Source organism: Carica papaya, chromosome 7, assembly GCF_054855325.1.
Source record: "Carica papaya isolate Zhongbai chromosome 7, ASM5485532v1, whole genome shotgun sequence".
NCBI lineage: Eukaryota > Viridiplantae > Streptophyta > Magnoliopsida > Brassicales > Caricaceae > Carica > Carica papaya.
In genome coordinates, this window is record NC_142315.1 from 18,898,954 (window position 1) to 18,912,957 (window position 14,004).

The 14,004-nt window shown below is 36.6% G+C and overlaps 3 protein-coding genes across 12 annotated transcripts; 1 reads left to right on the forward strand and 2 right to left on the reverse strand.

Moving 5' to 3' along the window:
• Nucleotides 1-291: 291 nt before the first annotated feature.
• Nucleotides 292-3,970, reverse strand: LOC110816300 (glycosyltransferase family exostosin protein). 9 transcript variants are annotated; one of them, XM_088208110.1, is made up of 7 exons: nt 3,828-3,970; nt 3,543-3,653; nt 3,370-3,451; nt 2,343-3,283; nt 2,138-2,268; nt 1,595-1,940; nt 292-1,304 (listed from the first exon to the last, which is right to left on the reverse strand). In XM_088208110.1, exons 4-7 carry the CDS (start codon nt 3,249-3,251, stop codon nt 636-638), a joined length of 2,055 nt encoding a protein of 684 aa, XP_088064236.1. In that variant the 5' UTR covers nt 3,252-3,283; nt 3,370-3,451; nt 3,543-3,653; nt 3,828-3,970; the 3' UTR covers nt 292-635. The 9 variants fall into 9 exon arrangements, with proteins under 9 accessions (XP_088064236.1, XP_088064234.1, XP_088064233.1 ...); XM_088208108.1 differs by having other exon boundaries at nt 3,370-3,466; XM_088208107.1 differs by having other exon boundaries at nt 3,370-3,653.
• Nucleotides 3,971-4,096: 126 nt separating this feature from the next.
• CAF1 (RNA-binding CRS1 / YhbY (CRM) domain-containing protein) lies at nt 4,097-7,814 on the forward strand. The gene is made up of 5 exons (XM_022044377.2): nt 4,097-5,083; nt 5,618-5,745; nt 6,088-6,313; nt 6,422-6,549; nt 6,647-7,814. Exons 1-5 carry the CDS (start codon nt 4,252-4,254, stop codon nt 7,685-7,687), a joined length of 2,355 nt encoding a protein of 784 aa, XP_021900069.1. The 5' UTR covers nt 4,097-4,251; the 3' UTR covers nt 7,688-7,814.
• Nucleotides 7,815-7,881: 67 nt separating this feature from the next.
• On the reverse strand, nt 7,882-11,324 carry STP14 (sugar transporter 14). Of its 2 annotated transcripts, none has more exons than XM_022044378.2 (5): nt 11,182-11,324; nt 9,814-10,031; nt 9,341-9,663; nt 8,616-9,245; nt 7,882-8,512 (listed from the first exon to the last, which is right to left on the reverse strand). In XM_022044378.2, exons 2-5 carry the CDS (start codon nt 9,953-9,955, stop codon nt 8,051-8,053), a joined length of 1,557 nt encoding a protein of 518 aa, XP_021900070.1. In that variant the 5' UTR covers nt 9,956-10,031; nt 11,182-11,324; the 3' UTR covers nt 7,882-8,050. The 2 variants fall into 2 exon arrangements, with proteins under 2 accessions (XP_021900070.1, XP_088064241.1); XM_088208115.1 differs by lacking the exon at nt 11,182-11,324 and adding an exon at nt 10,553-10,569.
• Between the last annotated feature and the right edge of the window lie 2,680 nt (nt 11,325-14,004).

Genomic DNA, 14,004 nt, shown 5'->3' on the forward strand with positions numbered 1-14,004 from the left:
GTGTTCTCTGTTCGTTCCTTTAAATAATGCCCAATTGATTCATTTTTAATTCGAATTTTTTTGTCGCATAAAGTTTTTTCATTTATAGAGTTGGTGGGTGGTAGGCGGAGGATGAAAACAAACGAAGACATCATGTAAGTTGAAGAATACAAGTAAGAAAAGATGCCTTCTGAATTTTATTTCATCATACCATGTGCTTTCTAATTTACAAGAGAATCTACAAGATGAGAATTGATAAAATGCAGGACCACATCATTAAAATGAATTTATAAAAAAATAAAAATGTTCATATGAAAAATACCCATTTGTTATTTCAATATCAGTAGCATTTAATGACTAACAGGGGAGTTTTACGTTATATATGACTTAAAATTTATTAAAAACTGAATCTATGACATATTTAAACTATAATCAACCCAGATTACAGCTTACATCACTGTACATTTCATGCTCATTAACCCCCATTAATGCAGGAAAAGGCAAACGACCTTTCCTTCATTTCAAATACAATCTGATTCATAAATTGAGGCAGCATTCTGATCTGATTTTTGTTACAATCTGATAGACCATGAAACCTTTCTGCTCTCATTTCTGGCTCACTTTATGTCTGCCATGAACTTTACAGTCTCCCATCTTCATCTGATTTTCATTTGGAAAACTCTGTTGTACCAAATTGAGTGCAGTGTCATATGAAATAAGTCATATTTTACAGGTTTTTTATGCCATAGGAAATGCTGCTGAACCATTTTAACTCTTGACTGCATTGCTATGTACTTCTCTTCCGAGATTGATAGCAGAATGTTTCTCAAATTCGGGATATCTTTCTCTTGAACAAACACTGCAAATGCTTCCCAATTCAACACTTCAAAGAAGGGAGGCACGTAATTATCTGATATGATAACTGGCACGCACTCATAGAAAATGGCCTCAACAACTCTAGGTGTGTGAACTTCATAACCCCTTGCACATATGCAATACTTGCTGCTTTTCATGTGCTCTCTGTAGCTTCTGCGCCCTTCATTGTCACGAGGCAGTGGACCAAAGATTTTCATATCAGCTTCTTTCTTCTCCCAGTACTCCAGCAGGATAGGCCGGAGATATCCGTGCATACTTCCAGCAAAGAAGGCCAGAATATGTCGCTCAGAAGAGGGTTTCCCTCCAAGATGTTCCAGAGGGGCCTCGGCAGAGCGTATATATGTTACCGGTAGAGTAGTATCCTTGCCAATGTTGAATCCTTCAGCAGCATTTGCATTGCAAAGTGCTCTGATACAATTCTTCATATGTGGTTTTGTCAGTTTGGGGGCCTGAAAAATTTATATCTGAATTTCATTCAGTAACTGACAAGCCTACAAGCTAATATCAGGACAAGGAATTTAACACTATTTCAGTAACAAAAATATGTGTGAGTTCATAAACTAGGTATTTATCTCATGATTGCTAATTGATTTAGATTAATTCTTGGTTCTTACTGTCAAAGCAACCAAATATAGCAATACTTAATACGTAGAAGCACTCAGCTACTTGCCAAATAAGAAAAGAGAATTCAAGAAACAAGTCTGAGGTGATCATATTAATAAAAACATGAACAGCATACCCAGTCGTGACAAGCAGCAAGAAAATGATCTGCTCCTCCAGTTCTGTTCCAAAATTTGTGCTTTCCAGCAATTAACTCTGCATATTTCCTCAGAGATCCTTTTAGATCATTTGGAGACTGGAAATCTTGTCCTAGTGCTGATCTTAGATTTTTTATACTGACGGGTAAGTAAAATAAGTGAGCTTTCCTTGGGTCTCTCACGATGAAGTTCTTGTTTCCCTCTATAAGTTTCATAAACCATCCTTCTGAGGCATAAATTCCCCTCATCTTCGGCTGATGAAATATGGGCTTCTGCCCTTCCTTGTAAACATAAACCTTGAGCACCCGTTCCATCAAGTCATAACTTCTGTAAATGGGGTATAAAAAGGCTTTTTAGAAGCTGGCACTGAATGGAAGAATGATAGACATCAACAATTTCAAGTATCATACAGAATTATCGCAGCAGCAAGTTTACCAATCAAAGCAGATAGAGAAAAGTGGTTATAAGGAAAGCAGGAAAACTACATAATAGAAATTATTTGCATTTCATAAGCAGATGCTTACCTTCTAAACCTGGAAATATTTCGAAAAACTGAAGTGTAAAGTCCTGGAATGTCCCTTAAAGTAGGTGCATTTTCAATTTCACGTTTTGCTGACAGAAGTTCACGATCACGTGGAGAAGACCACCGTGGCCTCTACAGCCAATAACAGAACAAGTTAGTTTATCTCGTTCACCATTACTCAATTTGAGACCTAATTGAATTCTTACCACAGAATGAGACGAAATAAGACCTCGAGCGAATATAGTATCCATCTGGTTTATTGATATCGACTGCTTCTTCCGTCGTTTTAACAAGGAAATCCTGGCCTTCAGAGAATTATTGGTCAGAATGACTGACAGAGTTTGTAGTAGTTCATTGCTCTCTTGTTGTGTTTCCATGGTTTGCTTGACATTGCCTGTCAAAGACATAGCAGTTACCACATCAGAAGATCCTGAATTTGTATTCAAATCTTCTATTTCCTGAACTGGATCTTGTGATGATGCAACTCGTGCAGTACCAGAGAAGTTGGATGCTTTTGCTTCATCGTTTATTGTATAACTCTTCACTTTCTTTTCACCCGGCTCTAGAAGATTGTGCCCCATTTCTATAGTCCTTGTTTGACTTGAGCTATTTTTCATTCTTGCAACATTCCCGATTAGCAAACTTTTACCATTGCTTATGCTCTTCCCTAATATGGATTCTTTCCTGGAGTTTTGATCTTTGGATTTAAAAGAATCCCCAAGATGTTTGTTAAAATCTAATGTGAGATCGTAATCTTCCTTTTCTCCATCATACTCTTTCTCATACTCACCTTCTTCATAAGAATCAGAGGTATTAACCAGGGTGAATCTTGAATCATCCAAGATAGTTTCGTTGCTGATGACAAAAGCTATTGAACCTTTATCAGGAGATGATACAAATATACTCTTCCAATTGGCAAGCACAGAGCACTGAAGAACAACAACAGCAGCAACTACTGTGCCCATAATCAACACCAGCCTCCGGATTTCAACATGGCGTAGGTTCTGGGACTGCACTAATACATCCATTCCAAAAGATTGTAATGGCAGTGAGATTAGTCCTTTAGGCACCACGTAGAACGCCACCATGTGAAAATCTACTTGCTGCAAAACCATTCTACTATTTGCTCAATCAAGCGCTTACCAGACTGAAATATCATAAACTATAATATATGATTATAATGAAGTAATTAATTCACAAATATGGCAGCTAACCAAGCCAACAGAAATTCACCTGTTAACATCCAGATGGAAGGGCGCAATGCATACACTGCAGCTTCATTTACAGAAGTCACCATTTTAACTTGAGCTACGAACTGAAAGTTCAACAGCTTCATTATGCAAAAATTGAAAAACTCAGGGGCTTCATTCATGTCTGGCGAAAAACATAGTAAAATGCCAAATTACCATCTCTCTTCGGACAGCTCTGAAAGTAATTTACAAGTGCAATCCATTTTTAGCTTTCCAAAGGAAGGCTTGAAGAAGTGAAGTGGAAAGAGCAAGTTGTAGATGCTGGACCTGGTAAGCGGCAGCAAGAAACATAAGAGACTCGAGATCCAATAGATGGTCAACTAGAAAGGGTTTCAGAGAAAAAAAATGGCATCTGATAAGATGATAAGACAAACAAAAGTAAAAAGTTGATGGCTTTCTGTTGTCCAAGTTCCACTTCTGATCAAGATTCAAGAAGGGTACCTGTGGAAGCTCCTCGGAGATGCATTTCAAGCTTTTTGGTCACACTCAGTTTCTGGGTTCCTATGCATTGTGACTCATGGAATTTTGTTACCTACTCCATCCATTAATGGCTATACATACAAGACAAAGACATTATTTACGAAATACCCTTTAGCTTTCATAATATTACGTTAGACCACTGTAATTCGTAATTGAAACGACGTCGTCTTCTTCGTCTTCCTGTTCCCGCAGCTCCATAAACTCGGTTGTTCTCTGTAATCCGAGAAAGGGCTTCTTCCACTTACTTTGAGCAGTTGAGAAACCTTGCAAGATAAGTAGATAACTCTCTTTACGGCATCGTTTGATACGCTCATGTTTCTCTTTTTCATCTCCTCGCTTCTGCAAATTTTCCTTTGAAAAGCTTAAAAAATTCAATTTCCAATTCATGGCGCTAAAATTATACATCCCGTTCCCAATTTTCGCCCCCCAAGCGCAAGTTCAAAACCCCTATCCATGCCCGTATACGGTCCCACCCAACCCGCGGCCTCCCACCCAGATCCGGTTCTCGCGGTGGAATAACGCCAATGCGGAAATCTTCAACCAGCGGCAGCGCGCACAGCAGGAAATTGAGGACGACATCCGTCGGCTGCGACGCTTTGAATCCACCACCAGAATTTCCCAAATTTGCGATTCAACCATAACCGCCGGCAAAGAGCCTGAAACATTCAAATCCAGAGGCACGCCGTCCATCCCCTCCGCCCCTTCAATCCCTGGCAAGAAGTCAAAGTACTCCAAACCCCCCGACCACCCTGCGTTTCGCCGATTATCCAAAGTGAAGAACGCACCACAAGTCCCCAAGAAAGCGCCAATTCACTCAAAAGCCAATTTGAAGATTAGTGAAGATGGGGTCTCTTATGTCATCGATGGGGCGCCGTTCGAGTTCAAGTACAGCTATACGGAGACGCCGAAGGTGAAGCCGCTTAAGCTCAGGGAGCCTCCATTCGCACCGTTCGGTCCTACCACTATGGGTAGGCCCTGGACCGGTCGAGCTCCGCTGCCCCCGTCCAAGAAAAAGCTCAAGGAGTTCGACTCCTTCGAACTTCCTCCGCCCAACAAGAAAGGGGTGAAGCCCGTGCAGAAGCCGGGTCCTTTCCTCCCTGGGACTGGTCCGAGGTATGTCTCCATCAGGGAGGAGATTTTGGGGGAGCCCCTCACTGACGAAGAGGTTAGGGACTTGGTCAATAGTTGCATCAGGTCCAGGCGGCAGTTGAATATGGGTATTACATTTTTGGATTCTATCTTTGCTTTATTTATTTGGTTTTGACTAGATTTTCATACCATCGATTCACACTTTGCTAATTGATTGTGCTTGTTGATTTTGTTGGGAATTGAAGAGTAACTGAATGTGGGTATGTGCTTCTTCTGATAAGTTGATGAGCAGTTCTTTCTTGATTTTCTTATGGTATTGAAATGACGGTCTGATATGGGTTTGCCTCAGTTCTATTATAGTGCTATCAATATCTCTTCACTGTTGGTTTAATCAAATGTCTTTATGTTCTATTTTTTAAGCATTTGTTTGCCTAAGTTCAAGGATTCAGTGTCAACAAAAGTTCTATTGCCGCTTTTTTAAGCATATCTTGCTGCAAGTCCATCCAAAGCTAGTGTGTAACATGGGACTGCATGATGAACCTTTGGCAAGTGAAAATAATAGAATTAAAGATAGTAGAAAGTGGAAATAGTACTCCTTTTATTAGGGTTGAGGAGAGGAGAGGATGAAAGATGAAACTTATTATCTTCTTTGCTTTTATCAGGTAGAGATGGTTTAACGCACAACATGTTGGATAATATACATGCTCACTGGAAGCGACGGAGAGTGTGCAAGATAAAATGTAAAGGAGTGTGTACAGTTGACATGGACACTGTGTGCCAGCAATTAGAGGTTGGTTACTCCATCCGATACACATTCTAAGCTTTTAGTACTGCTCCATTGCTTTATTTTTTTCCCTGATAGGGTGGATGTTTCTGGAGTGTTTTTGAATAATCACCAATTTTTTGCTCCACGCACCTTTAGCAAGTTCGGAGATTACTTAAGAGTGACTTACTAGCTTTGACATCTCATTTTCATGTTTTCACATATTTGCTGGAATGCATTATTGTGACAACAAAGTGAGAGAGTGCACAACTGATTTAAGATGATGTAGATTGATAGTAATAGGTGATGCTGATTTTTATTTATCCTTGTATGTATATTTTGGCAGTCTCAAAATTCATGAATTGACAGGATAAAACAGGAGGAAAGGTCATCTACAGAAGAGGAGGGGTACTTTTCCTTTTCCGAGGCAGAAATTACAACTATAAAACTCACCCTCGGTTTCCCCTTATGTTGTGGAAACCTGTTACCCCTGTATATCCAAGACTGATTCAGCAGGTTCCGGATGGTCTAACACTGGAAGAAGCAATTGAAATGCGCAGGAAGGGACGGCAATTGGTACCAATATGCAAATTAGGTAGCTTTTGTAGCTATTCTCTCAAATTCTTGTTTTGAGTGAAAACCAGAAAGACTCATTCCAGGTTTCCAGAAGCCATTCTTAAGTAATACTTCTATTGGATTGCAGCAAAGAATGGTGTTTACAGTGACCTGGTGAAAAATGTCAGAGAGGCATTTGAAGTATGTGAATTAGTTCGTATTAACTGTCAAGGGATCAAAGGGAGTGACTATAAGAAAATTGGTGGTAAACTCAAGGTTTGTAAAATTTTTTCTGTTTCTTATGTGTTTGTTCTTGAGTCAGTTTTTTTTTTTTTCATCCCGGCAAGTAGAAAAGCTAACTCTTTAACTTCAGGATCTCGTCCCATGCATGCTGATATCATTTGAAAATGAGCACATACTAATGTGGAGAGGGCCACCGAATTGGAAGTCCCCTATCCCAATGCCAGAAAAAGGGGATAAGGACATCAAGGAATACAAAATTAATAGCACAATAACCACTGCTCCACCTTTGGGAGATAACAGAGTATTAATATCTGACAACGATATGCCGTCAGCTGAGAATAGGACTCGAGACGCACTCAGTACCAGCATGTCCCTTATGAGTCTCATGGATGAGCATGTAGAACAAGGTGATTGTCCCTCATCCATAGACGGGCTGTGTGGAGGGAGTGATGCGGTTTCGGTTGAGTCACAAGCTGATGACACTACAGCAGAAAATGGAAGCAGCAGCAGTGATGTTTCACAAGCAGTGGGGATTATCAGTGAAAATGAAGTCACGTCTAATGTTGCTAAACTTTCTGATCAGTCTGAATCTTTGGACATTTCTAATGTGGGTGAAGCAATGTTAGACAATCAGCACTATGCTGGTGCAGGGCCAAAAGCAGGCTCAACTCGGTCTGGGACCATCATAAGCCTTGAGGGCACTGAAAATAAGTTGGAGTTTTTCACTAAGAGCCCTATAGATCAGTGTCAGCCACAACATCTTTCAAATTCCATGGAAATTCAGTCTGAGCCAGCAAGAGCAGATGCACCTTGCATGGAAAGAGTGAAACTTCTCATGAAGCAAGCTGTTGAGACTGGGCATGCAGTTGTTTTAGATGATGCTATATTGGATGCAGACCGGGTATTTGAAAAGGCTGTCACCTTTGCCAAGTCGGCTCCTTGTGGGCTGGTTTTTCGGCATTATCAGAGGAAGTCACAGATTCAAAACAGTGAGAAAAAGCAGGAATACAAGAATTCTCAAGTTAAAGATGATGAATCTATTGCCAAGAAGAGAGGAAAGGAGAAACGGGCTTCAAAAGCAAAAAGGACAAATTCTTTAGATGAGAATTTTCTAGATGTAGCACCACAAGGAAGCCTAAGAATAGATGAACTGGCTAAACTACTAGCGTAAGAATAGATGCACCACAAGGAAGTCCCTCTTTTATATATTATCTGTCAGATTATTATAACATGAATTACTTTTTTAGATTGTACCGAAGCTCATTCATTCATACACATGGAGAATTCCTTTCACTTTATTTTTCATGTTTTTACTTTCTTTTTTTCTTAAGAATTATGGCTGCTGTATTCCCCAAACTGAGATGGTTGAGTAATTCAATGCATTAAAAGCTCAAGAGTAGCAGAAATAAATACATTTGATGTAGTAAAAATAAAAAGAGGAAATAAATTCAGCTGGGTTTGCCTAAAAAATTATGGTCCTTGCTTCACATTCTTTATTCTAATGGTTAAAACCTTGTTTCTTGTTCTTGTGCGTCTAAACCGTCGATTCCCCCTTTTGAGCCATTTGGGTTGCTGCATCATGTGTTTCTTCTCCCACAATGCGCTTCCAGAACCAGTGACTTTGGAAGAGAAGATACACTTCCTCGATAGGGACTTGCTTTGTTTCTGGCAAGAGGAAGTAGATGAAGCTGCTCATGATGAGAATCAAGGTGGCAAAGAGCAAGAAGATTCCGAACTTGAGGTGACAGAGCGAGACTAGGAACAACTGAGCAATTAGGGCTGTGAAAATGAGGTTGACGCAGACCACCATACTCTGTCCAGCTGACCTTGTCTCCAAGGGGAAAAGCTCACTAGGGACAAGCCATCCTAGAGGACCCCATGACCTACCATAAGCCAACACAAACAAGCAGATGATGATCACGAGGAAAGTCCCAAGCCCTTTAGGAAGCTCCTTTCCATCTCCAAAGCTGATAGCCAGAGAGATTGCTACTGTGATCTGTCAAACATATATAACAACATCAAAGAAGAAATCGATAAGAGATGCTTGTAATATTTGAATACAGATATTATTTGGAGTTTGATTTAGTTTAAATATTTACCATGTAAATAAACATCTCAGCACCAGCTTCCAAAAAGAAAAATCTTCGACCAAACTTGTCTACCAAAGCCATTGAAATCAAGGCAGCAACAACAAGGGCCACACCAGTTATGAGTGTAGAGAAAAGAGATGCATTTGAACCGAAACCCAAGGTTTGAAACATCACTGGAGCATAGAAAAGGATTGAATTATTTCCAGTGAGTTGCTGGAATGCTGGGATTCCGAGGGCTCCAAGAACCAACTGGGGTCGATTTCTCCTGGCCAAAAGATTCCTAAAAGGATGCTTAACAGCTTTCGCTGCATTGCTTGCTTCAATGAGATCAGTAAACTCAGCATCAATGTTAGTGGTTCCTCTAACCTTGATCAATATCCTCTTTGCTTCCTCTAATCTATCTCTTTCTACAAGACTGTTAGGAGTCTCAGGAAGGATTAAGCCACCAATGAACATGAGAGTTGCAGGAACAGTAGCCAAACCAAGAGAGAGTCTCCATCCCCATGGATGAATCTGCTCTGTAAAATAGTTTATAATGTTTGCAACCAGAATTCCCAAACAAGTTGTCAATTGAAACAGTTGGTTCACTGCTCCTCTGACTTTTGCAGGTGCCATCTCTGACAGATACAAAGGAACTGCCTGCAAATAATTGAAAAAGATTCCCTCTTTTTATAAATTCCTTATTTTTTATTTTTGGGCTTTTTGATAAAAAAACAAAAAGATCATGGCTTTACCTGGTTACCAAATCCAATACCGATACCCAGAAAGATACGTCCAACAATGAGCATAAAGACGTTCACAGCGGCGGCGTTTAGAATTGCCCCAAGAAAGAAACTGATAGATCCTACAAGTATACTTCCCCTCCTACCTTTGCTTCTGGTCACATAGGACGCTGCGAACGTCGAAATAAGACCAGCAAAGTAGAGCGACGAAGTAAATAGGGTCAGAATCTGATTGTCGTATTTACAGTAATCTGTCTCATGAAGATGCGCTTGCTTTCTTCTGAACACCTTTGGGAAAAATTCCTTCAAGAAGTCATCCATGGAAGTCACACCACCTGAATTCAATATTACATAAACATGAAAACCCAAATTGTAGAAAATTCGATTCAGATATAATCGGTTTTCAAAACACTAGAACAGACCACTTGGGATGGAGAATACAAGGGAATGAGATTTACGGTAGATTGAACGAAAGACAAACTAACCAGAAACACCAAGATCATAGCCAAAGAGGGATCCTCCCATTGAACCCACAATGCAAGCGAAGATGAAATAACCAGTGATTCTTGACTCATAAAGATGAGCTCTCTTCAAATTCCTTCCGTCTTCAGCAAAGCCACCCGCCATTGTTCCTAATCTTGTTTCTCAATCCTCAACTCCACAAACTCGTATACCCTTTCAAAAACTAACACAGCTCAAAAATCTGCAGAGAAAATCAAACCCCAGGCTGATGTTATCGTATATCAACTGGAGAAGTCAACTTAAAACGATGTCATTCAGCTAAAAAAAAATAAAACTCTTTGTTTAGTCAATCCGAGACGGATTAGAAATCCAATTGTATCACAGAGAGGACTGTTAGCGACAGAGACCTGTTAGACTAGAAAGTTTTGACTAATTGGATTGTATATATACAACTATTATCATATATTATTTTTATGAATTTCTTTTTTAATCCATTATAATATAAATGATATCTTATCAATTATGTTTTGTAGTTGAAGATAAACTCGTATTGATTTCGTCTTTCACGCAAGGAAAACAAATCAGATCCTACCGTAAATAATTATCTGTTATATATGTATGTACACTCTGTCGACAGCAATATGCAAACCCATAATTGCCATGAAATTCAACCTAGTTTTCTTTTCAATAAAAAATAAAAAATAAAAGAAAGAAGAGAGAAGTAATTGTGTAGAGTTGTTTGGTCATGTAGATGAAGCGTACCTAACAAATACATATAATTTAGATGATCTGGTTTAGAGGAAGGAATCCTCATTACGTGAAATTCTCAAACCTAATCTGTAGCTAAAGAAACTTATTGAATTCGGATAAGAAGAAAGATACGAACTTTATTTATTTGATGATGGAAAGCGAAGAACTTTTCATAGTACCAAAACAAATCAATCTTATCTACATTGGTGAACCTAGTTTTCTTACTGGCTTATCCTTTTCAAGTTAAAAAGTCTATCTCAATTTTCTCGTGCATACTTTCCTTTTTTTCTTTATATAAAGCAATCACACAACCCGTATTAATTTTAAAGATTCTTCAATGACTACAAATACCCACTTTGATTTTTTTTTTAGAGAAATTCTTCCAAAAATTGCTAAAACACAAAATTCATCATTTGGACTTTTTACTAATCATATAACTATTGGAATATTGCATGAAATAATTATAACAGGACAAGCTCATTTTTTGGTCCAAAATTTCTCAATACCTTTTTGGGAATCTCTAATTTAAAAGAGGGAGTAGCAAATAATTAAAAATGGGTGACTGCAACATCAAAAAAAGTTACAAAATGGTGTAGCTTTCAATCTTTTAATTTAAAAGAGAGAAAGGGAGAGGAAATCACCTGGTGTGAGAGAAAAGAGATGAGTGAATTGCATGGATGTTAGAATGGGAATTGGAATAGAAAGAGTTAAATTATTTATAGAGTGAGGTAGAGAAAGTTAAATTTAGAGGGTGTGTAGAGAACTTCTAATTAGGGTAAGTAGATAAAATTGATTGAATCGAAATCGTTAAAAATATTATGAATGGATTTGGATTAAATGTAATGAATCAACTGGTCTTCGTGCTTGAATGTTTCAGCAGAGCTGGAAAGAATGGCTGAGAGGAAAATTAGGATTTTTGGCAGAGGGACAACCTCTCTCTCCCTCCTGGATATTTTATCCTCCATTTCATTTCCAACTCCATACAACAATCTTCTTATCTTATCAACCAAATTTCAACTCCGTATGTAATCCTAAATTTTACTTTTTATGAATTAATTATCATAAATAGTAGTAGTAATTAAAAGTAAAATAAAATAGCCACACGTGATTAATATTTATCTGCAAAACTTGTTCTTGCTTTTGACTGGGCTTGGCACAAATTTAATTTAAGTCCTTGTACTTAAATTAAATTTAATCTTATAACTTAATAATTCATAATCTTATAACTTAATAATTCAAACGGATATTTATTGTAAAAATGGATGGTTTTTAGGATATTGTTAAATATTTATAATAGTTAATTAAGAATCAAATTTTTTACTGTTATCATCAGAATTTTTAAATAAATAAATGTTAATTAAATTATTTTATATTTGAAAATTATAGTTTATGATTTATAGTTAAATCAAAATTATACACTATTTTATATATATTTCAAAATTTTGAATTACTAATCGTACTAATTTTAATATATCATATTAAAAATTTTGTCAGTAAAATTATAATTGTCGCATTAGTTTCACTTTTTTATATCTTAAAATTTTGAGCAAATATCTGTATAATTCATAAGATTATATTTTTATTTATTTGTATTTTAAATTTTGAGTAAATAATATCTAAAATTTTATTATTTATTTGTAATTAACATTAATACAATACTAAAAATAAAAATATCATTCAATGTTTAAAATAAAAAAACTTCATAAAGAAACTTACATATAACAATTCCCAAAGTAACACTAAATACAGATAAACAATTTAACTACATATTTTATTAACATCCATCTTTGACCCTTATACTTTTATTAGTTTACCACACAAGAAAAACAAACAAATGCTCAATTTGTTGTCGACCAAGAATTAGAATATGTTTGAGTTTGGTATATTATAAATAGAGTAATTGACTAATGTAAAAAAAATATATATTCTTAATCTTTTAATTTTATAATTATTGCAGTTTAAGTTTTTCTCTACATTCAAATTCTAATTCTATCTGATTTTTTTTTTTTAAAAAAATTCATTTTCCAACAATATTTTTGATTTTTTACCTCTTAATTTAGATTGTATGGATAAATTTTATTTATATTCTTTATACATGAATTATTATGGATATCGTGTTATTAATTTTTAATAATATAACTATTATATAATGATTATGTATTTAAAATTTTATTTATTTTAATAAATAACTTAATAAGATAATATTTATTAAAAAGTAAATAAACATGATTGTATAAACCAACCACTATTTAGTTTAATATTTGATACGTCCCTTTGTGTTGTAATATTTTGTATTCTCGTATGCAATATCATTCGGATATTATGTATTAATGAATATAAACATTTTTTATTAAACAAAAAAAACAACATTTACATAATAAATTTAAATCTAATACAATATTACAAGTATAAATAAAAAATTTAATATTAAAGTAAAAAAACAATATGAATCAAAAAGTTTGAATCTCAGTTTAACAATTAAACTAAAATATTGAAACTGGTAGAGTTTAAAAGGAAGATAAAGCACCATAAAATTGTATGATAATCAAAACGGACATATGTTCTTTCATTTCATACCTTTTGAGCAACAAAATTATGAGATTCAGATGCTTGACCCAGTTCAGCTCATATTGCAAATTACTTTTTTTCAGAGTATTTCTTTTCTTAGTCTGCTTCAAACAAGACTTGTTAAAACAATAACAAATTACCCATTTGCTTTTCTCCAACTTTCAGTTCTGACATCCTAATAATGTTCTTCGGGAGCATATCAGCACTCCACCTAGCTTGCGGCTTCAGTGCAAAACACTTCCTCAAGAACTCCTTTCCCTCCCTTCTTAACTTCTCTCGTAATTCTTGGCGTTTCATTCCGCAAAACAAGCTGCTCCCAAATCTCCTTCACTGTCTTATGCGGCCAGCATGGCTCCTCACTTACCATTTCAATTATAACACAACCCAGAGACCATATGTCTGTCAAGAAGACTCAAACTGATCAAGACTACTCTTCATCAGCAAGCTGAAGATGACAAGTGTGGAAACTTGTCCAAGTCAGCAATCCAACTCAACCATCAGCTTCCAGACAAAGCGCGCATGGCCGACAACTGGAACGCAATCGTTCCTTTCTGTCATTCCCTGATGTCCTTCCTTAATTCTCTGTGTTTTCCATTTTGATCCTCTGCAATTTGTTCCTTGTTTTCTTGTGGTGTGTATGTATGTTTTGGACTCCTGTAGAAGAGCTGCTAAGCTCTATAAATTATGTAACTCTCTTGATGATTAAATATGAAAAACACAAGCTATGAATTGTCCAGCTTTCCTTCACTAAGAAACTAAAAGCTTCATTTCTTAACTTGGTATCAAAGCCAGTGCAGGAGAAAATAACAACTCTTTCACCTTCAATCCACCACCTCAAAGAATTCAAACCCTGCCCAGCAGCTCAATTAGTTCAGTTTGTAAACTAAAACTTAACC

What these genes read in the sequence shown, in the direction of transcription:
- LOC110816300 (XM_088208110.1), bottom strand. Translation starts at nt 3,251, where the DNA reads ATGGTTTTGCAGCAAGTAGATTTTCACATGGTGGCGTTCTACGTGGTG. An exon ending in AATATTTCCAGGTTTAGAAG is followed by an intron (nt 1,941 to 2,137) that starts GTAAGCATCTGC and finishes CCCCATTTACAG; the next exon opens with AAGTTATGACTTGATGGAAC. An exon ending in TTGCTGCTTGTCACGACTGG is followed by an intron (nt 1,305 to 1,594) that starts GTATGCTGTTCA and finishes TAAATTTTTCAG; the next exon opens with GCCCCCAAACTGACAAAACC.
- CAF1 (XM_022044377.2), top strand. Translation starts at nt 4,252, where the DNA reads ATGGCGCTAAAATTATACATCCCGTTCCCAATTTTCGCCCCCCAAGCG. An exon ending in CTGTGTGCCAGCAATTAGAG is followed by an intron (nt 5,746 to 6,087) that starts GTTGGTTACTCC and finishes ATGAATTGACAG; the next exon opens with GATAAAACAGGAGGAAAGGT. An exon ending in GGTACCAATATGCAAATTAG is followed by an intron (nt 6,314 to 6,421) that starts GTAGCTTTTGTA and finishes ATTGGATTGCAG; the next exon opens with CAAAGAATGGTGTTTACAGT.
- STP14 (XM_022044378.2), bottom strand. Translation starts at nt 9,955, where the DNA reads ATGGCGGGTGGCTTTGCTGAAGACGGAAGGAATTTGAAGAGAGCTCAT. An exon ending in GTATTGGATTTGGTAACCAG is followed by an intron (nt 9,246 to 9,340) that starts GTAAAGCCATGA and finishes AATTATTTGCAG; the next exon opens with GCAGTTCCTTTGTATCTGTC. An exon ending in CTGAGATGTTTATTTACATG is followed by an intron (nt 8,513 to 8,615) that starts GTAAATATTTAA and finishes TATGTTTGACAG; the next exon opens with ATCACAGTAGCAATCTCTCT.